We start from the raw sequence: 23,230 nt of genomic DNA on the forward strand, positions 1-23,230 counted from the left end.
TGAGACTTTTCATTTTAATATCGCCCTGGGCAACTCCCCATATGGCTCATATCAAAAACCACCACAGTTTGGATGTGTTATTGTGATGCTTTCAAGCCAAACGGTACTGAGGTAGTGACATCTTGATGGGATTATGTTTCCATGCTGGTGTTTCTGGTGCATTGTAGACATTTAAAGGAATGCCAAAGTAGAAAAATTAATTTACACTTTTCCTCAAATCAAAAGTTAAAACCGGGGCAGTTGTGTTTTCCAGCAGAGCAAACAAGCATCCAAACTGATTTCGAATGTAGTGAAGGAGTGGAATAACCCCCAACATAAGTTGTATTAAAATTATATAAACTATGTTAAAAATAATTTCCCAAGTAAGAAACCCTGTCAATTTTGCCAAGAATAGTTTTCAAATACCCAGCCAGAATGACACCAAACTCTTGATAATTGCTTAAAAAAGATAACTGCTCTTAGTTGAAGGTTTTCGAAATCACAGAAGACAGAGACACAATAGTACATACAGTGGGAAGAAGCTGGAATACCCACAGAGATGTTCTAAAATCAGTCCCATTTTCTCATTGGCATGGAAATTGTGCCTATTTGTGATTTTTTTAAAAAAAGTATTGGTACGACAATCTCAATGATAAAAAGTACCAGGTATCTGATCTAATTTATGTGTGCATGAATGATAGAAATTGTTTCATTTCAGCTGTGTTAAATTTACCAATTTGAGGAGGATTTCCATCTGTATTTCCAGTTTTCTAAAAGAGACTGAAAAATTATAAAAACTTCAATGAGTTTTGTTGTTGTTGTTGTTATACTGAGCTACTTCATTGGAATTGCAATAGAATGAGTGTTCAACCTGCCCTACTAAACACAGCGTGAATCATTTTATGTCACTTCAGATTGCAACACGACACAAAAAATGAAGAAAGCTGTCTTTGTCTGAGCCAGATGCAGAAAACAGTAAAACGTTGTAGAAACGATGCTCGTAGTGAGTCAGCTGGTTATCACAACTATAACCTTTTGCTCAACCAGTTATTTGTCTGGAAAATAATTACAACCATGCAAGAAAATAATCAATAATGGGACAAAAATGTTCCCAGAAAATGAAGGAATAAGTAGTCTCCTTTTTCTCGGAGGATTTATATTTGTCAAGTCTACTGGTTGGAAACTAGTGCATATTGATGGACCTGCTTCCCTTGGAAGTGCAGTGACCCATGAGTGTAAAGGATTATCCTCCTCATGCTGGAAGGTATCTACACAAAATCTTCCTGGAAAATGGAAATATTAAGGGCACAAGGAGGTGCTAAAGCTGCCTGTTCAGTTGTGCATGAGATGATGCATTGGGAGGCTTTCATCTGAACACTTTTCTCAGAAATCTTCTCACACATGGCTAAGCAGTGAACAAGTATGATACTTTCATACTTGGCTAGATTTTTTTCCCTCGTAAACCACGAGACTTCTTTCTATGCGCCTCAGCTCACTCTATGGGAGGTTGTTACAACTGGGTTATGGCACTTTCACACCTCCTGTCCACATGTCTTATCTGATGCATGAACATAGACATCCCATTCATATTTTGTGTTTGGTGAAAAATAATCAGTGTGCACAAAACATAATCTAGGGCTCTAAGTGGCATTTTAATTCAAATGCCATTAAAGGTTCTGCTTCTCAAACAAAACGGGTTAGATTTTGCTGTTGATACCAGCCTCTCCACACAGGCAGAAACAAACAAACAAAAAAAAAGCAATCCTCATTCACGCATAAAAAACACATGAGCTGGATCAATTTATTGTGCCATGAGAGATATGTGCGTGATGGGGAGCTTTCAGGGGGATGGGCCAGTGTGCTGCTGGTGGCTTTCAGGCTCAGTCTGGACATTCTTGCTTTTGTGGAGCATTCATGGCAGCGCATGAAGCATGTAAAGCGCTGGCTTTTGGAGTTTAGACATTAGAGAATCAGATAGACTAACTGATTAACCTGCAGGATTTTTCATCTACTGCACAGCTTCTATGTTTCTTGTCTTCTGTCTCAAAGCAGAAAAGAAGAAGGAAAATAAGCTCTAATTTCAGCAAAAGGTATGGTAAAATTTAAATTTTTTACTTGGGTATTAATGTCAAACAAGTATAAATGTTAATTTAAGCTTAATTTTGGCCTTAATTTAAATCTTGTTTTAAATATTGTCTTTTGTTGTGAGTCACAAGACTTGCAGATTGCTTGCATTCAAAAGCAATTGTAGCAAACTTTCTCACAAAGTATTTAATGTAGCAAGGCAGAACCAGTGACTGTTTTCTTCTACACTTAAGCTCTCCATTGCAAATCATTCTTTAAAATCACAACAAAACACAACTGACTGAGCCTCTAAAAATAACTGAATAAATATGACTGGGAAATAAGTGTGCACATTGTAGATAACATCACATGTGGGCTTGATTCCTAGAAGTGTTTTTCAAGTGAAACAATAAAACCACTTTCTGATTTCTAACAGGAGCACTGGAGGATACTTTGTTTAAGTCTTCATTGGTGAAAGGGTTTAAAATGTTCACTTACAGGACTAACTGCAAAAAATAAAATAATGACTGCAGACTAAAAATTAACCCACCCACACCAAGATAAATATGGACTAACTCAACACTGGTTTATTCTGGCACTATAAGGTAGGGAATTGGGTTTGAACCAGCATTCTGAGTTATGTTTTCAAACAGTAAAATAGGTAAAGTCAAATGACATGCTGCAGAATCAAATGTGCAGGAAGATGATGCTGGAGCATTGTTAATCTGATAGAGTATATTATATAACTTCCTAAACCATTAAAATGTGAGGCCAGTCCACAGAATGATGGAATATGAAGCCAACAGGTTGTGGTTAAAAGGAATAACCCATAATCTGGATTGGTAAAGAAGTAATATGTGAATATGAAGAATTTCTGCTTAAAGTTATGCACGAAAATTGATTAAAAGAACTGAATAACTGGTAAAAGTTAGCTTTTGCAAATGAACTGTTTCTCTAGTGCAGGCTATAGCCATCAACCACCATGAAGAAACATCAAAATTCACCCTGTTATCATCTCTTATTCAGAAAAATTCAGGTCTCTTCAGGTCACGTATTTCAAAATGAAAGTCTGTGAAGAATGGTGAAGCTTCTTCTCTCCTCACAATAACAAGAAACAGTAACAGCAAAAAGACTCCTTGTGATGTAATCATTCAGAAACAAAAACTTGGTAAGGTATTTATCAGATGCTGCCTTCTGGCATATCAGCCACTGAGTACAGACATATTTTCTGGCAGTACTTACTTTGTAAACAACACAAGGGGTTCCCTCTCCTGTTGCACAGACACACACATGGGAATAGAATGCTACTTTGGGCAAAAGTGACTGAAAACGTTATGTAATTATTTATTTAACCTTATGTCAACCTTTGCCACCATAGGGGGAGAGACATACTTTTTTTTTTTTATCACTGACGATACAGCCTGGCTATGGCCTTCCTGTGCAACTCCACTTGAAAAAAAATCTCACAGTCTGGGCTTTTTCCCCTTGACTTAATATTTGACTGGACCAATCAGCACACAGAAGGAAAGGTTGTAAACAATGATGTCAATTTTCTGGGCTGTTTTAGAACTGTAGTCTGCCTGTAGCTTCAGCAATGGCAGCGCAGAAAGTGAACAAAGTCATTCAGTCCATGCTGTCCACACTTCGAAATATTAAATTTACACGAACAGCCTCCTCGTTCAGCTCAGCTCTTCTCTCTTCTCAGTGCAGGATGGTTGTTTACAATGCAGGCAATTTCTAGTAAGCCTTCATAGAGTCAAACTGGCGCATTACAAGCATCACGGACAAACGTTAGCGATTGGGTCAAATCTAAAACTTCAACAGAGTCCACCCCTCAAGGAAGCAATCGCTTTTCACTAGCAAAGAGCCCAGACCCTCTGTATGAAGCAAATACCCTAGGACAACGGCTGGTTTTCACAAAGATACTGAAGATATGATACTTTGATACAATGTGAAGTAGTCACAGCTTGTATAACCATGTAATTTTGCTCTTCTCTCAAAACACATAGCCATTAATGTCTACACCAAAGTGAGTACAGCTCTAACTATGGATAAGGTGTATGTTTGACAGTGCCCCACAGATTAGGGTTCAAGTCTGGAGACATGCTTAGTCAGTCCAGCAGTTGTACCCTCAGTTGCTTTAGGAAGGCAGTGGCCATCTTGGAGGTGTGTTTGGGATAGTTATCATGTTGGAATACGGAGAGAATGATGTTTGGCTTCAAGATGTCACAGTAAAAGTTGGAAATCATAGTTCCCTAATTAAGCTCTCCACGGGGAGCTTAATTAACTTTAGCTCCCCGTGGTTGGCATCACCATGACACTCCCATTATTGTGCTTGACTGCAGGCAGGACACACTGGTCTTTGTTTTTCTCACCATATTGCCACCACTCATGCTTGACATCATCTGCACCAGAAAGGTTTATCTTAGTTTTGTCAGACTGCAGAACTTGGTTTCAAGAATCTGCCTTTTTGTCTGATTATCTTCAACAAGCTGTTTGCATGCTTTCGTGAGTATCTTCTTCAGAAGACGCTTTCAACAGGCATCCAGGGCAATTTGATGCAATGTGAGATGGTCTGAGCACTAACAGGCAGACACACCAAGCAGTACTTGCGTCTACTTTCAAAAGACAACCTCTCAATGTGATGCTGAGCACGTGCGCTCAACGTCTTTGATCAACCACGACAAAACCTGTTCTGACTGGAACCTCTTCTGTTAAACCACTGGATGGTGTAGCTCAGGTTCAGCGTGATGGCAATCTCCTCAAAGCCTGGCCATCTTTTTGTAAAGCAACAATTTTCTTTTCAGACCCTCAGAGAGTTCTTTGCCATGAGGTGCAATGTTGAACTCCCAGTGACCAGTATGAGAGAGTGTGAGAGCAATAACACTAAATTTAGCACACCTGAGACCTTGTAACACTAACAAGTCACACAGCACTGTGAAGGGAGAATGGCTAATTGGACATAATTCACAAATTTTCACTTAGGAGGGGAACACACTATTCTTGCCTGCAGATTAGACATTAATGGCTGTGCATTGAGTTATTTTGAGAAAGCAGCAAATTTACACTGTCATAAAAGTCTTAGACTGGGTATTTTACATTACATTCAGTTGCCATATTCAGTGTTATCCTATTTGTGAGATTTTGCATCTGAATGTAGCTTATTAATCATAAAAGATGGGGAAAACTGCTCCACTTTTGCAATGTGACATTAACCAGATAGGTATTGGATTTGTGAGGAAGTAAGAGTTGAGTGTGACGACCTCTGACAGAGAAGAGCTCAATGAGCACAGCAAGACTCCACTGTGTGAATCTCAAACAGGTCCAAGTGCACTGTGCAAGAATTCAAGGTCTATCTACAAGGTATTTTCACCTTTACTAGATTACAACACCATTATTTCCGGACTGCAGACCACTACTTTTTGAAATATAAAGGTATCAGTAACACATTAAACCTATCTCTTAATTAAAAAAAAACAAACATTTTTTATTTATTTATTGATTCATCATCATGTAGAAAAGTCACAGACATTAGCTAGTAGTTTTAAAATCCCCCTGCAAATTCTCAATACCCATCAGCTCAGTAATAATGAGGGTGCATCTCTTTTCTGACCAGAAAAGCACCTCTCTACAACCTTTATGGCGATTATTACTCACTTGCCCCATTTGACAGTCTGCAAGTGTTATTAATTGATATTAAAATTTTGACTGTCATAATCCCCTTGATTAAATAACCTATAACACCTGTATTTAATTGCCACCACACCTCCTCACACACAGACCATAATCTATCATAGTATGTCAAATCCTGCATTAATTTTAAAATGTGCTTTGCTCATAAGAATCCAGTTTTAACAGCTGAGTTTGATTCTGTTTTAGATCTGAGGTTTATGTGATGCGGATGCTTGAATTTTACACTTTATTTTTACTCTCACATAATCAATGCCATCTTATGTTGATGCTTAACAGCTACAGTATTTTCCATATCAACAAAAAAAATTAATGTGGCAACATGGTGGTAGATTATCTAAACAGAGCTTACCGAATTAGAAAATTTTAATTTACTTTTTTAATGAAAATTGATGAATGGGATTAATATGCGCTGGTGACAGATTTCATATAAAACAGGATTATTATTTGCTGGTGGCTGCAGGGAAAATGTTAGAAGTGATTTAGTTTTATCAAACTGTGTGGCAATTTTTCTGTTTCAAAGTCATTCATTTGATTTAGATGCATTCTAGGGCTAACTGTGATGCTGAAAAGTAAAAACCTTGCTTCATTTCAGATTCCTAGCAGCAACTGGAAGGTTGTCAGTTAAAACAGACTGATATTTAGAACCGCTCATAATTTATTCCACAAAAACAACCTGGTTGCGTCTCATGAAAAATAACCCCAGAGTATGATACTCCCACCACCATTTTTCACTGTGGGTGTGGTGCTTCTTTGGTAATATCTATTGTTGTTTTCAGTGTCAACCGTTTTGGAAATGTGTCCCACGAATGGATTTTTGGTTTCATCTTCATCAGCTTTCTTATTTTTTTACTGGACTCTTCTCCTTACTGATACATTTGTACAACATTTTGAAAACTTTTCTGAAAACCTTGGCCATGGCTCGATGTAAATGAATATCAGAAAATCCCAACTAGGTAAGCTGAACCTTTTTTCAGGCTGTTCCAGGTTGTTTCAAGAATACACATTTTTAAAATTGAATCCAAATATATTTCAGCCGCAGATTTATGTTTTTGTTTAAGGTTGTTCACACATATGCAGCTGGGTTACTTCATAATTTTTAATTTTTTTCCCTCCAATATATTGGTCTGTTTTTCAGTTAAACTGTATAGCATTACTGCCATTAGAATCTCCATTTTAACTTCACAGAAATGTTGAAATTTCATAGATGTGTGAACATTTTTAAGATCCACCATATGAATTTATGGTGGATTTAAATAATAGACTCTCTGTGATGAGTTTTTTCCCCTCAAGTCTAGTAAAGTGCCAAAGTAAAAATTCCTCATCAGTGCTGACATTTAATGCTGTGGCATACCGGAGTATCTGTCTAAAATATTTGCACTTAGACAAAATGCTTGAATATCCTGTTTTCCTAAACGGAAATTCCCTGTTCGTGTGAACTGAAAAGGCACATGTCCAAAAGTTATCAGTACCAAAGAGAACATTTCATATGACTATGAGGAATGCAACTCATGAACGACACTGTTATGTCATCCAACAGAGTTCAGTAGGTTAGGAGGGTGAGGAAGCTGCACAAAACTTAAGACATGCTCACAAAATGATTCAACATGTATTTGGTTGCATCACAGGTATGGATCTAGAACACGGATTCTATCGGCATGTGGACGTCCCGGACCACGTTCACTACATCGTTGCCTTCTTCGTCTTAGTGATCGGAGCAGTGGGAGTTTCTGGGAACGCCTTGGTCATGTATGCTTTTTCTTGGTAAGCAAACTGACTATTATCAAGATTTATTTATTTATTTATTTGTTATTCTTTCAGTAAACTACTTGTCTGGTAACTGTGGACAATAATGTGATATTACGTTTGGACTTTTAAGGACTTATTTCAACTGTGCCTCATCACGGTGGAGTGATCATGCAATAAATACCTTTATTGAATTTTAGGATTGAGGAATATCTGAAATACTTAATCTGTGTAGTGTCCAAAATGTACAAGCTAAAACATTTGCAGCAGTCATTTTAAAAAATTGCAAACATATTTTTCAAACTTAAACATATAGAAATTTAAATAAATAAAAGTTATCGATACTAAAGAATTTAAATAATGTAACCAAGCTGAAAAGGCACATGCTTTATGCTTTCTTTGTGTTGAAGATAGAATTAAAAGCATTAAAACTTTTAAAACTTTTCTTTTAAAATGAGGTTTTCTGGTCAGAAATACAGTAGGACATCTGACATTTAAACTTACATTAAGTAGCTAAAATTGCACACAAGTGGATATAACAAGTGTATTTAGGTTTTTTGTGCTTTACACCATCCAAATGTTTTAGGAAAAACAGAACATAGGTAAAGTTTACTGTATAATAAATCAATTTCATACTATTTTATTGGTTTGTAAAATAATGACATCTTATAGGCAACATTTCAAACTTGTTGTCTTTCAGCAACAAGAAACTCTGGACACCTCCCAACTTCTTCATCATGAACCTGGCCATCAGCGACTTCCTGATGGCTATCACACAGTCACCCATCTTTTTTGTTAACTGCCTCAATAAGGGGTGGATTTTTGGGGAAACAGGTATATTGTTTATCATTGTCTTCAATAACTTGTGCATCATTAGAAAAAAATAAATATAACAGCATAATTTATTTTGCTGTTTATGAACAGAGTATTTCATACAAAACAAATTTTTTTAACATACTATGTTTTTTGAGCATATTTTTCTTGCAGTAAGCAAAATGTGACGATGAGGCAACTTTAAGACATTAGCAACTTTAAGCATGCTCCCTAAAAGCAGAAAGTTTGTTTTGCTCATGTAAAAAGAAACATGTTATTAAACAGTTTCCTTCCATATTTATCCCACACAGGCTGTAAAATTTATGCCTTCTGCGGGGCTTTATTTGGAATCGCCTCGATGATAAACCTTCTCGCCATCTCTATAGACCGGTACATAGTAATCACCAAGCCTTTGCAGTCCATAGGGTGGACTTCAGCAAGACGTACTTGCCTCATAATTGCCCTTGTGTGGTTTTATTCACTTGCTTGGAGCCTTGCACCACTTTTGGGGTGGAGTAAGTACATTAGTCATTTCAGCAATATTTTCAAATCACCATTACTTGTGCTGCTTTATGCTTTCTTTTTGTTGAACTTCTTTCCAAAGGTTCCTACATCCCCGAGGGCCTGATGACCTCCTGCACATGGGACTATGTGACATCTACTCCAGCCAATAAAAGTTACACTTTGATGTTGTGCTGCTTCGTATTCTTCGTTCCTCTGGGCATCATATCCTACTGTTACTTGTGCATGTTCCTAGCAATTCGTCAAGCAAGCAGGTAAAAAAAAACCCTTTGCTACCCATTTGACCCAAACATTTTTATTAAAATTGCAATTTGTTCTATTTGTAACCATTATTTATGAGGCAGGCGTATAATAAATTTGTATTTTGTTCCAGTTTTATCTCACACTCGTAAATTCAGATATTAATTTCGCAAGTCTTCTGGGGTCACTACAAAGCTTTGCAAAATACCTCAAGCTTTGTCAAACTGGATGAAGAGCACAGATGGCTTGCGGGAAACTTTAAGTAGGACTTCTTGTAATTTTATCTTTTCCATGACTTTTCTTGTTGCCATACTTCCAAATAGACCAGATTTTTTGGAGCACACAACTAATAGTTGTCCTGTCACCAGATTGTCCCACCTGACCTGTGGATCTCTGCAGAACTTTATAAAACATATAGAGGTGGATTCAATTTACTCATCACTTAAAGGCAACCTGGGTTTTATTTAGGGGTAACAGAATAAAAGGGTCTGAATACAAACATGCATCACATTTTCATTTTTAAGGTTCCTATCCCTTTAAACTGTGGCTCTAGATTGAGTGATAAAATATATTACTGCTCAAAACAGCTGGCGTTGAGACACACATGGGTGCTGTGAAGATGTTAAGGAAGGTAAACAAAATCTGCAAAACTTGGTGTGTGGGGAAAAAAGCAGCAATTTTCAAATTGTGGCTCTAATATAAGGCTTTTATATAAGGGTTGCAATTAAAGGTATGAGGTATGTTGTGTATTACCTTTCTAGTGTACATTTTTTTAGTTTAACTTTTTCATATTATTGCATACTTTTTTGGATTTGGTGGTGTATTAATCTGGACCTTTCCTTTTTTAAATGTTCAGAGATGTTGAGCAGTTGGGGTCTCAGGTGAGAAAGTCCACCCTGATCCAACAGCAGTCTATCAGGACTGAGTGGAAGTTGGCAAAGATTGCCTTTGTGGTGATCATAGTGTTCGTACTTTCCTGGTCACCCTATGCGTGTGTCACTCTCATCGCCTGGGCTGGGTAAATATAAAACCCTTACCTTTTGGTGGAAATATTTATTTCAATAGACTAAGCTCTTTTTGGTCATTATTTCATTATGAACTCTATTCAATCTCAATGAATGATTGCATATTATCCTGCAGTAAATGCATGCATGATCTCTGCTTACATTTGTCAACACACTGTGTTTTAGATATGCACACATGCTCAATCCATACTCCAAAGCTGTCCCTGCGGTTATTGCAAAAGCATCTGCCATCTACAACCCTTTCATCTATGGAATCACTCACTCCAGATACAGGTATCAACACATTAGTTAACTGTTAAGTAAGGGTTTAAATACAAAGGAAACTATTTCAGCGAATGATCAGGAAATATTCCAACAGGGACACCCTGGCAGAGAAGGTCCCCTGCTTACACTTCCTGGCCCATGCCCCTAAAAGGAACTGCATATCAGTGTTAAACAGTAAGTCCTCCATAAGGGACTCTGTGCTTAGCCATCAGTCATCAGTCTCCAAATCACAGTTTCAGAGAGTTTCCTCCATGTCTACAACAGACACAGTGAGTATGAGCCCTGCAGGCTTTTGTATTCTATTTATATTGGTTAGGTTTTATTACCACAGTGCATTCTGATTCTCTCTCAAAGCTAGAAAGAAATGTCTTTCAGTAATTTCCTATCTCTGCTTGATTATGTACATGTTCTGTATATGAATTCTTTGGCCAAATGTCTTCAGTCACTGAATACTGTTTATCACTGTGCTTTGAGGTTAACAGGCTGCAGACGTCTCACCATTGCACACAAAAGCTCGATTGGCCTCTTAGTGTACAGAGATATACTCATTTGACTAAACTCTGCTAAGCCTGGCTTCATCTTACTTAAATTCTCTCCAACCAAGATCTAATATTGGCTATTCTTTTCACTCTAAAAACATCTTTCTTTTGTTTGAAATGTTTCTCTTTTTTTGTTTGGATGAAAAAAATGAAATATTCAGCATTTTGGCTCCTATGTAGAATAATCACCAGTCTGAACTCAAGATGCCAAATCTTATTTCCTTGCAATTATTTCAAACTATTTTTAAAGCAACAAGAACCTTTTAACCAGCATGATTGCTCTTTAATAGTTTTTGAGTTGTTTTGTTGTTGTTTTTTAATTGTTTTAATGGTCTAATTGCCTTAAGTATCTTTGATCTGTGTAACCATTTTGTGTGCTACAGACTTTTTATATTTGAATTCACAGTCGTTCTGTAAATCGCAAATTAGATAAAAGTACTAATTTACAGACTCTAAGATTTAATAATTGACATGCTTAATAACATGAAAAACACACATTAAGCAGTTATGACTAAACATTTAGGTTTAGTTTGTATAAAGTCAATTGAAGATTTTATGAACATTAACTTTCTGTAGTTTTAATGATTTTAGTAAATGCTTTCTTTAACTTTTATTCACCTCATTTCAATCAGGTTTGCAGTGACGTGGAGTTGGATTCTATGGATCAGAGTCATTGTGCTAAGACAGATTATACCCCTGCTGCTGCAAAGGTCAAAGAACGTTATTCTTTAACTAAACAGTTCATGGAGAAGGAATGTCTAAGTCAGGAAAAGGTAACGTTGGTGCTCATCAACGTAATTACTAATTTTAAATTTTGATGGTTACAGAAACGCCTTCAGAAGTAATGTTCTCTGTCTTTGCGTTGCATTTTGTTTTAGGCTGCTTTTCCAGAGAAAACGTCACAGAAAAATCTTTCGTCAGTATATCACATCAGTTTATCAACAGAATAGATGTTCTTAGCTTGGAGGAGGAGAACCTTGAAAGCTGAACAACACAGAGAAAGCGGGACGGTGAATAAAGCATTCCAAAGTGAAGACACTGAGGCACAGCAGCCCCAGAAAGAGAAAAACAAGGATGAGTCACGGATGCTAGAAACTTTGGACAATCATGTATGTCTTTTCCCCCTGAGAGGTCAGATCCAACTCAATGAAAAGCCTTCAGTTATATAACAAGAGCATGGTGCACAAAGCCTACAAGAAAAATCTGAGAATTTGTTTACAACCTCTGGACTGTTCTGCTCAGCAAATAAAGACTGCAACATTTCTGAAGCACAAGTTGCGACACAGCTTATCCCAAAAAGATTTGATCCATGTTTCCAGACGTTTAACTGAAGAGCAGCAAGTAAAACTCTTGTCACCAAAGACGCAAAGTCTACCTTCGTTACAATATGTGAAAAACTTAATCATGTTATGTGTCTGCTTACATAAAAAGCAAACTCTTGTTCTTTGTGAATCATGTGCACTACAAAATTAAAAATATTCACTTTTTTTCTTTACGTTTTCCATGTTGTTCAGCCTCAACACACACAAAAGAAATATGAGGCAATTTTTTTTATTTTGATTTGAAAGAGCTAAGTTCAAAATACTTCAGCATATTAATATCTAATTTATGTGAATGAACCAATAACTTTACCCATTTGGAAAGATTTATTCTCTAGACAAGCTTACATTCCCAGTTTAGTTTATAGCTAAAATCTGGTCTAAGGAAAGCTCCCATGCTTATCAAAAAAAGCCATAAAAAATCATCTGTATTTTGCTGATGTTGTGCAATCTGATACAAGAAAAGCTTTCTCTGTGAATTTCGGAGCCCAGTCTTGTTACAGGTCTAGTTGTTTCAGTATTTTTATTTTTTTATGTTGACTGTTGCAGGTCTAGTAAAGATCATTTCTTGCAGCTATATCCTGAAGATCAACACACGTCTGCTTTTCTTGAATGATGTGTTCTCTCGTGTCCTAGTTTTGAAAAAGAAAAAAAAAGAAATAATCTTAAACCAGATTTTTATCCATGTGAAACAAGATAATCATGGATAATTAAATGTTTCTAGAAAGTTAGATCAACTTGAGAAAGAAAGGACAGCAAACATTTAAAATAAGTTGTTCAAGTTATATTTATTTCATATAAATTTTACTCATTTTGACACTTGTAACTTTAAACATTTAGTGTGAATTCATTTCTCTGCAGCATTACAGGGTGTCAGTAACAGGAAGGCTCTTTCCCTGTATATATATATATATATATATATATGTATATATATATATGTATAGCACTTGATGTTGATATTTCACTAGTGACAGTGGGTGTGATATTGATCAACTGAATAACGGTTTCAGCTATAATGAAGTTAATGTATTAGTGACACTGTGTGTATCTTCTTCTAGATACACACACATGCGCACATTATATGTCTTTCTACATTAAAACCAAGATAGGGTTCTTGCTCATTTAGGTATAATAATCTGAAGGCATGTAACAGATCCTCAGATGATTACCTTGTGCAGCTGAGTGATTCAAAAGAATTACACAGGGGATTTAGCTGCTGGATTCCCAGTAAATCTCCAGGCACATATTCACAAATGTGTTTCATCACATCCTGGCAAGACAATCTAGTTTTTGTTAAATAAGAAATGGAGTGAAGATTTCATACAGGTATGTTTGTTGGCAAGAGGTCAGAAACTTTAAAGTCCAAGCTATAAAAGACTATAAATAGCTGAATGTATCACATTTACAGGAATTGTGAAGATCATTTTGGCCACTAGAGGGCATATCAACACTGTCACTCACGTCTACTTTGACACAGAAACACTCACCAGCGCAGCAAGCAGATTTAAACCAAATATTATTTACACACACTGTGTAAAAATACAAAAAACATTTCTCTGTCTGACATTAAATCAGGCTAATAATTTTTTATCACTATTTTCTGAATGTCAGACTAATGGGAGAGCGATTTTTTTCTGCTGCCTCTCCTATTCTCCTATTCACAATTGTTACAGTGTTCTATAGCATTCTCATTTCTCATGTTTCCCTCCAAAGGTAAAGACTTCAATTTTAGTTTCATTTGACCAAATGAAATTTATCCAAAACATATGGTCTGCATCCCTGAAAACATTTGCAAATTGTCATTTTAACTCAAGCAAACTTTGGTTCTGCAGCAGGACAATCATCCAGTGCACACCACAATTTCCACCTCTGAAAGTCTGAAGAAAAACAAAATGAGGACTCTGAAGTGGCCTAGTCAAAGTCCTGCCCTTAATCCTATTGAGATGCTGTGGAATGACCTTAAAAAGCTCTTCCAGTTCAAGAAAACATTCCAATGTTAGAACAATTCTGCAAAGATGAAAATGATAAAATTCTATAAAAGACTCATTGCAAGTCATGACTGCAATTTTACGAGCAAAGGTTCACCCAACCAGTTATTATCAGGTTTAGCTGGTAATCACTTTTTCCCCACAGGGTTTTGTTTCCCGCATGCAATAATAAACACCTTCATTTAAAATTGCATTTTGTGTTTAATTGTGTACTCTTTGGCTAATATCTAAATTAGTTTGATGTTCTCAAATGCTTAAAACCAGGAAGTGGAAAAACATTTTTTCACACCATGATATATAAATATTTAGTTTCAACTGTACATTTAGAAACATCCAAACATTTTATCAAAACAACACATGGAATATTTAACAGCTTTTTGTGCTAAAACAAAGTCTTCATACTGTACCAACATGAATCATAAGATTAGTTCTTGAAGACTGTGTGGAACTGGATTTATTCAAAACTAATGATACTTGCAGTCACATTGTTTCACCTTATGAAAGGCATCAGTCTGCTGACAGTAGAGCACGTTGCAAAAAGAGGATGGCATACGTTGTGTCTGACTTCTACACTGAGGTATTTACTGGAAAGCATGACTTCACTGTGCAGGGATGCAGCACAGAATGCCAACTCTTCGTCAGAGTTTGAAATACTTCTTCCATAACTTCCACCTCATTCCCTATAGAGTCTAACCTTCCTTTAAGCAAAATGCCAATGAGTATTTTCAAACAAGTAATTCTTGTGTAGGCATAAAAATATCCCAAGGCAAACATTAAAAATAAAGAATAACATTAATAAGATGGTTTTCATTTACAACATCAAACATCGCTTCTGTCAGGCTCCCCCAGGGCAGCTGTGGCTACTATCCAGTAGCTTGCCACCATCAACGTGGGGGGTGTGCGTGAATGTGTGAATGACTGTAGTGTGAAGCGCTTCGGGCTGGATAAGGCGCTGTACAAGTACAAAGCCATTTACTATCAATACAACGAGAGATAGAAGATAATTTTAACTCATTTTGACTTTCTCCCTCCCTACTAAATGACAAGAATATGTGGATAAAAGTCTGATGTCTTTTAATGGATACTGAAACAGTGCTTTAATGGTGAGATGCACTAAATCTATAGCTTAAGCCTGACCTTCTGATACACATTTTTTTGCAAAAATTACATGGATCTTACTCCCAGAATATAAACTTTTATCTGTAAGTCAAAATAAGAAGAATCATGTGCAACGTAAAAGATGAGCTGTAATCTGGATTTCACCTGTCAAATCCAAACAGTTTGATGTGACAAGCACAATAATATATGACTGATAATGCAGGTTAGATCATTTATGCATGAAAGCATAAATTCAACTATTACCTGATTGCCAAACACAAAACAAAGTGCTTTCAAAAACATGCTGTTTGTTAATAATTACTGAAAATGCACCACTCAGTCAGAAACAACCAATCAGAGCCAGGAGGAGAGTCTTAATGCTGTCAATCACTCTGGTGTACTTGCCGCTCACCCTCTTCCCCTTGCTCTTTCCTATGGTGCAGGTGATGTACCACAGCATAGTCTGCCACTAATGCTAAGGCTTGTTAGCATAGCCACCAGATCAACGGTTTTCCTGGAGCGTGAGCTGTTTTTCCACCATTAGCACACTTGGCAGCATGTGTCTCCTCTTGATTGACAGTGCTAAGACCTTCCTCCTGGCTCTGATTGGTTGGAGTGTGCATTTAGTCAGATGGCAATAGACGCTCAGGAAGGAGGTGTAAGAGCTAGAACTTTTCACAGATTATCTCTCTCTCTATTATACTATCACAACATAGTGACAGTTTTAGCAAATATGGAAAAATTTTATTTAACATATCTTTGTAAACAATACATACTGCAACTTTAGTCAAATAGCCTAAAGATAACAATCCTCCAAGCAACTGCACACTGTTTGTTTGTTTTTTTTCACATTAATGAGAAAAAAGTCCCACTAACAGAGTGAAGCTAAAGATGTTTATAAAGCGACTTTCCGCTCTTAGCTTTGCCCTTGCAGGCCAGTCAGTGCGTTTTGTCCCTGTCCCACCTTCAGGACAAGCCTCTGCCTGCCTGTCTGCCTGCAGTCGTGCTGCCCCCGGCCTCAGGGAGCTGGTGTAGTAGACCCTCCTCCCCTCTTGTCTGAAGGGCTGGCTTAAAGGCGGAAGTTTCAGGTCCACTCACTTCATTTCTTGGAGGCTGAGAATCGACGGGCAGAAGTCGCTCCTCTCTCTTAACACAAACCCGGGTTCCTCGAGGTAAGGTGAGCACAATGTTACTATTTTTATTTACGTCATTATTTTTTACAACTTTTTGTTCCCGCTACGCAGCTGCAACCCAGAACTTCATCTGGACTTTCAAAATCACATGTTTTTAAAATAAAACGTTTAAATAACAAACAGATTATTATCTGTTTTGGGCGGATATGTTTTTGTTTCAGTTTAATCTAGGAGAGCGGTAATAATCTTAGACATGTGTTTTATCAGTGCGGTCCTGCACCTTCTCCAACTGAACACATGGGTGAACAGACTGACTACATTATTCATTATCCTCAGTGTAGTTGTTTCTCTATAAATAAATAACGTGTATAAGCTAGCAATGTCAATAGTAAGACATGGATATTTAAAAATAGGACGTTTGAAGATTAAATTGTACACATTTGATGATCCTATCAGGAGTATTTGACTTAATTGTAATTGATTGAGCTCTAATATAACGTATTTTAGCATTTTAAGTGAAGTCAAAGAGATTCCCTTTGTTTTCAGTGAAAGTGCTGTGATAAGGTGCAGTAAATCCAAGGCCACTCAGTCAATATCTCGCTGTAACGTTACCTAGCAGCAAAGCCTCCTCATGAAACCCTGTGAAATAAGCCTGACGTCTGAAACTTGAACTTCTGATGACAAATCTCACACACTGTGCTCATCAAAACTTGGAGACATTCTTTCTTTTGAATACGGCATGAAGAAAACATGGTTTGACACAATAATGGTGTGACGCATGCAGCTGGGGTCATGATGGGGAGCGGCTCCTGCATTCAGTTCAGGTGACCCGTGTTTAATTAATGTATAGTGTTTAATAAATGCACCTTTGTTTGCAGGGGTGGTGGTTCATTTTATTATGAAATTTACTGTACTGGCCTAAGATTAGGGAACTTACAGTGCCTTGTAAAGGCATTTATGACCCTTGGACCTTTAGAGACTCTTTTAAAGTATTTTATGTGAGAAACAAAACATACACATGTTTTTGGGTGCACCCATTCTAATTTGTCATTTAACTTAAAGTCTTCCCACAGATTCTTAGTTAGATTTAGATTTTGACAGGGACATCCTGGATATGCCTTCATCTAAACCCTGACATTGTAACTTTAGCTGTATGTCTAGGATTGTTGTCAAGGTGACAGAGTTACTGTCCACTGTCTTTTGCAGCCTCTAACAAGTTTTCTTAATAGATTGCCCTGCATTGGTTGCTACTGTAGAATAGCATTCCCAATACCACAATGATACCACCACCATTTTGGCTTAGTTTTGGTCTTCTCTGATGAAATTTTCTTTAATATGCAGTGTCCTCCTTGTGGTAAACTGCAGATGAGACTACACATGAGGTTTTTTTCCAACATAGGGGTTCTTCTTATCGCTCTTTCAATTCTCACTGTCAGATTTGTGGACTGTGTGACTGATTGCTGCCCTGGATCTTTGACCTCAAAAGATTGAAATGATCAAATTGGTGTTTGTTGTTGCTACATGAAAGAATGTGAAAAGGCACCCTAATGGTATTTATACAGCTTCCTCTCCAAAATAACCTAATTTTAAACTCATTAAGAAGTTGAGATGTTCTGCAAAAATTTGAGCTGTTCCTATCAGCATGCGTTATTTACTTTACAGTCAGACACTGGAGGAAAAAACATTTTTCAAACTATTTAAATGCTCTTCCTACCATTCAGCTCAGAGCCATTTAAATGTCTGAGCTAATATCTGGGAAAAGGGGATGAAATGGTTTGCAGTGGTGCCAACACGATACGAACTTGACAGATGAGGCCCAAAAGGGGAATTCTCTTTCAGACTTGCAGATGTGTCGATATGAATGTTGCTGAAAAATTCTGATGCACATCTCGACTGTTTTTCATCTGTGTGAGAACACTGAGAGGTGTGTCTGCTCATGTCTATGCATGATATCATTAGGGATTTCAAAACAAGCAGGGGCATGAGATGGGCCTAATCTTTGTTCTTTCCTTATTAGGTAATGCTATTGATATGTGTGCATCTGTCATGACTGGAGTCGTGATTCAAATCTCACCACTTCAAAATGAGTCGATTCAGTTGACTGTGAAAGTAAATATTACAAAATATGCAAGCCTGAACAGTTCAGAGTCATGTTTTCCCAAAGGGCTGTACATTAGGAATATGAACTCTTAAGGCCTCAGAGCATTAGCTGTTTGTCAGCATTGGTGGTTCATAGGTCAGTCCTTAAATGAGAAGGTAAACAAAACATTTGACAATGTGAAGGATGGCTTCCAAGTTATTTTTTCTGAACTATGACTTCTTTACATTTCTCTTCATTTTGCTGTAAAAGGAAATCCCTGATATGTTGTGCAATCACACCTTAAATGAAAAAGCCTCAGAAATACCTCTGTAATTTGAGAAAGTGCTGAACTGATGGATTACTGCTTCTGTTTATATGCTTTTTTTTATAAAGACTTGCTTATATATACATCTTATTTCTTGTACACCAAATTCCCCCATTTGTGGTTCAGTATTCACAGAATTTTGTGTGGTAACGTGACTCCAAGTATTTGCAAAAACATTTCTTGGGCATAGATGTTTCTGGCTTTATGGCAGTTTTCAGCCAGCACTGCTTTAGTTTAACTGCTGGATATATACCATAATATCTGAGTAATCTAAAAGACTTTCTTCAGATCCAGTTGTTTTTGGGTTATATCTTCTATTGCTTTCTATGTGGTTCTTTAAAATAACAAATCTAAGTTAACTACAAGGCTTAAAAAACATAACACAATCCTTTATTGTCACCAACTTTATTCTTCATTTAATGTACCTAGTACGTCTTTTTGATTTAGCAATAGTTCACTGGTCTTTCCAGATCTGCCCATATCCATTATGTAACCAGCAACAAACACCTTCTCCATCTTTTTTATTGAAATGCTTTCACTCCATGAAGGAAAGAGAGGACTGGAAACAGTCTTTGGCATTTTAAATCAACTAGCATGTTTGGTACCTTCGTCTGCCTGCTCTCAATAATTTTTCATTCTACTTTAGTTCCCTTTTCATTTTTGTCATTGTCATTTGTTTGATTTAAAATAAAAGGAAGTTCACCAACATTTCCCATGCTCCCCCCAAAATTAACTGCACTTCTGACATGAAGATTGTAAAACTATATGGTGATATTAGGATGAATTATATTTTAATGGGGAAAACTCAGTTTGTTGCCAGATAACAGTTGGGGAAACAATGCATGCTACCCTGTCACTTTCACATGTAGTTTTAATCCTTTCTTTCCCAATTTCTACTCCCTTTTACGTCTCCATTCCTCATATCCACTTGTTCTCCTTCAGGCTTGAATGGAAGATTGTGTGAAAACAGGCTCCCTGATTTGCCATGCGTCTGGTACAACAAAACCAGGTGACGGGCTGCAGCAGGTGGTGCTTTGTCCCAGAGGCAGCCTGACTGGCAGCTTCAAAAAGACATTCCTTTAGGATGATAAAACATTTTACTCATGAAATATTCACTGGGAAAGAAAGGCATGTCGTCTTATAACCCAGCTGTGTTTCTGGGGATTACATATGTAATTTCTTGAATAAAATGAAACATTAAATCACCTGTTCTAGCTCAAGAGACAACTTTTACTGACTGAAACAATTGATAAAAGAGAGAAGAGAGTTTCTTCTTCAAGTATTGTAAACATACCATAGACCACGAGGTGTTTGTTTTAGTTTTGGTGTCTGCATGCACCCTTCCTGTTTGGTAGGGGCAAAGGTAACATTTCCACATGACTGTTAAGTGACAGAAGTTGTGAAACAGACACACACACACACACACCTTCCTCTAAAAAAACAGTATTCTCCAAATCTGGTTTAACAGTTTCCTCACTTATCGCTTTAAATAAATTTTACAATATACCAAGCCTTCACATTTTACCCCACTTGACCTCAGTCTTTCTTCCAGTAAGTATTTTAAAGCTTCAGTGTTTCAGGGGAAAAGGAATGCGTAACAGGCAGGCATTAGACAGTGAAACTTAATGGTGGATGAAATATTTTTACGCTTGCATGTATCTTGCTGCCTTCCTGACGTTTTTAATTTCTAATTGAGGCATTATTAATATATTTGCACATATATTTGAGAATAAGGAGCTACTGAGGTGTTTTTAGATTTATAGTAATTCTTGGAAAGCTTGCATAACTTTGAGTTGCCAGTGAAATCTGAGTTCTAACAAGTCCCTCGCTATTAAGGGTGTGTCTCGTCTTCACTTCTTTCTCGCGCAGGTCCAGCGCCACAACAGTGGTGTGAGGAATGACATCTTGTCTCTTTGCTCCTTGTGGTTAACAAAGGCAGGGGTTGACTAAATATGAATGCATGGAAGACATTTTGTCTTGTCTCTTGAGCTCTGAAGCCGAGGTATGAGTTTGTGGACTCTGTGTAAAAAGGGAAGATGAAATTCAAGATGTTGCCCGCTTGACTGGAGTAATGATGCCTTTCCGTCACAGCTCATAATTTTCAGAATGCCTTATTTGCCTTGGTTTTGGTTGTTTTTTACCCTCTATGTGTAATGTTGGCATGATTACACTTGGTTTGAATTATGTTCAAAACAGTCCTGGTTCTTTATCCTTAATAAGCAGGTATACAAGTAGCTTCACTTGTTTTTCCCGTGAAGAAAGACTGCTTGTCTCATGCAGAACATCTAGTGACAGATTGCTGACATAATGTGCTCAACGAATGGCTTTAAAATGCTGATTGAGATGGTTTTCATTTTCTTTTTAAGATAAAAAAGATCACCGCTGGAACATGTTTTTTCCCTCAATTTGTACTAGTTATTTCAACCTTACATTCATTCAGCTGGATATTCAGTCAGCATTATTTAATAATTTACACAAAGTATTAGACATTCATCCTCTTTTTTTCCCCCCCTTGCTGTCAATCTGTTGATTTCAAAATATAAGCTGGCCAAGAATCACTTTCACTCTTCATTCCGATAGTTTTCCTTGTTAAGCAACTAATACCTGCTCTGAAACGGCTGAGTCTGACATTTGAATCTTGTTGACAAAATATAAATAACAGGTTTAGTTTTCTCATATGTATTCTTGCTCTTAAATGGATTTAGTCATTATAATGCCTTGCAAAAGTATCCCCACCCTTTTATTTTTGCCAAATTAAATCTGTAAACAAGGCATTTTGAAAAGGATTCAACTGGTAGGTCAGCAAAAAGTAGTGCATGATTGTGACGTGAAAGGAGACTGGTTTGTGATTTCCAACTGTTTTTAAATGAAAAGGAGAAAAAAAAGGTAAGGCTTTACACTAATTGAATCCAAAATTCACCTGTCAAAAATTTGATGGCATTATAAAAATAGCTGTTCCATGAAGACTTCTGGGAAAACATAAGTGAACAAACACCATCATGGACACTGAGGAGCACAGGAGACAGACCTGGGATGAAGTACTGGACAAGTTGGTTATAAATTTGAATCCCAAACTTGGGGACACATGCAACAAAGAACTGTAAGATCTGTTTTTCTGTAATTGAGAAAATTCACTTGCAAACCTGCTAAAGCATGGCTCTACTCTTAAACGGACAAGTTGGCCAAGAGATCATTAAACAGAGAAGCTTAGTAACTGTGTAGGAACTGCAACAATTCAAAAAACAGTTGACAGAATAACCACTGCTTGTTAACTCCACAAATACACCATTTTCGGAGGAATGATGGGAGGAAAACTGTAGGAAAGCCCTCTTTAAAGTTCACCACAAGCCATGGCTGGTACATAGGAGATGCATGTAAGAAAGGCATCTAATTGGAGGAGACCAAAAGAGACTTTATGACCTTCCACCAATGTGACAATGTGGCTGCTGATGCTGTTTTGTGTTAATCTACTTTGCCCTTTGGACTACACTAACCCACAATAAGACAATGACTAAAGATGCAGCCAGATATATTGTGAAAGGTTTGCGATTGAATCTCAGCATATTAATTAATTAGACAAATTCCAGACAAGTTTGGTTATTAATGCTTAAAAATTTTGATCAGATTCTCTAAATCCATTCTGACTGAGCTTGGGCCAATTCTTAAAAAAAAAATTAAAAAAAAGGACTGGGTGTTCAAAGTTGGCTAAGGATTGACTCAGGGGAGATGGATACAAATGTGTGCTCCACTTATTTAGTGTTTTATTCATGGAAAATGTTGAAATCTGTGTTTTTGTTTTGGATCTTCTAAATTGATTAGGTTAATCACATGATCTGTCAATGAAATGCATTGAAGTTTGAAACTCTGTTATTCTACATACAGGCCTAATAGAGTGATAAAAATGTGTGTTTCTAGGTACATCATGAGCAGCAGCTACAGTGTCTCCCTGGCCGGCCCTGCCCCGTGGGGCTTTAGACTGCAAGGAGGGAAGGACTTCTGCCTGCCCCTCACCATCTCACGGGTGAGTAGGGGATGGACACGCACACTCAAATGTACCCTTCACTTCATGACGGTCACCTCAAAGGAATGCAACCCATGCACGTTTTGCCATTTGCTTCCTCAGTTTCAAAAGGACCATTTGCCTCTTGTGTGGCTCTTGTTTCTGGATTTGGACAGCTCATTCAACAGTTTGTGGCCTGTTGCTCAAGGCTTTTACACTCCTCCTGTCTGCCTATTGTTGTCAAAATCACATTGCATAACAGGATCTAGACATAATCTGTCCATTTGGAAAATGAATCACATATTTCATAGATTAAGAAAATGGGTGTTAATGACTATTGTCATTTAGCCATTTGACTGAGGGATAAGCGACCTTTCCTCTTCTCTGGTATTTCTCCTGATTAGA

General features: G+C 37.2%; 2 protein-coding genes across 5 annotated transcripts in view; both read left to right on the forward strand.

The window, feature by feature from the left end:
- Window positions 1-1,854: 1,854 nt before the first annotated feature.
- Window positions 1,855-12,780, forward strand: opn4xa (opsin 4xa). The gene is made up of 10 exons (XM_032568887.1): window positions 1,855-2,069; window positions 7,362-7,497; window positions 8,180-8,313; window positions 8,604-8,807; window positions 8,897-9,068; window positions 9,911-10,072; window positions 10,245-10,352; window positions 10,438-10,612; window positions 11,515-11,655; window positions 11,761-12,780. Exons 2-10 carry the CDS (start codon window positions 7,364-7,366, stop codon window positions 11,830-11,832), a joined length of 1,302 nt encoding a protein of 433 aa, XP_032424778.1. The 5' UTR covers window positions 1,855-2,069; window positions 7,362-7,363; the 3' UTR covers window positions 11,833-12,780.
- A 3,551-nt stretch (window positions 12,781-16,331) lies between these two features.
- pdlim5b (PDZ and LIM domain 5b) overlaps window positions 16,332-23,230 on the forward strand; it is a 50,367-nt gene continuing 43,468 nt past the window's right edge. For 3 of the 4 annotated variants that reach the window (XM_032570617.1, XM_032570615.1, XM_032570619.1), the window contains exons 1-2: window positions 16,335-16,464; window positions 22,741-22,846. In XM_032570617.1, the coding sequence (XP_032426508.1) occupies window positions 22,748-22,846 (99 nt within the window). In that variant the 5' untranslated portion in view covers window positions 16,335-16,464; window positions 22,741-22,747. Of the gene's footprint in view, window positions 16,465-22,740; window positions 22,847-23,230 lie in introns of all 4 variants that reach the window. The other variant, XM_032570618.1, reaches the window with a different exon arrangement.

This window comes from Xiphophorus hellerii, chromosome 8 (genome assembly GCF_003331165.1).
Source record: "Xiphophorus hellerii strain 12219 chromosome 8, Xiphophorus_hellerii-4.1, whole genome shotgun sequence".
Classification (NCBI taxonomy): domain Eukaryota; kingdom Metazoa; phylum Chordata; class Actinopteri; order Cyprinodontiformes; family Poeciliidae; genus Xiphophorus; species Xiphophorus hellerii.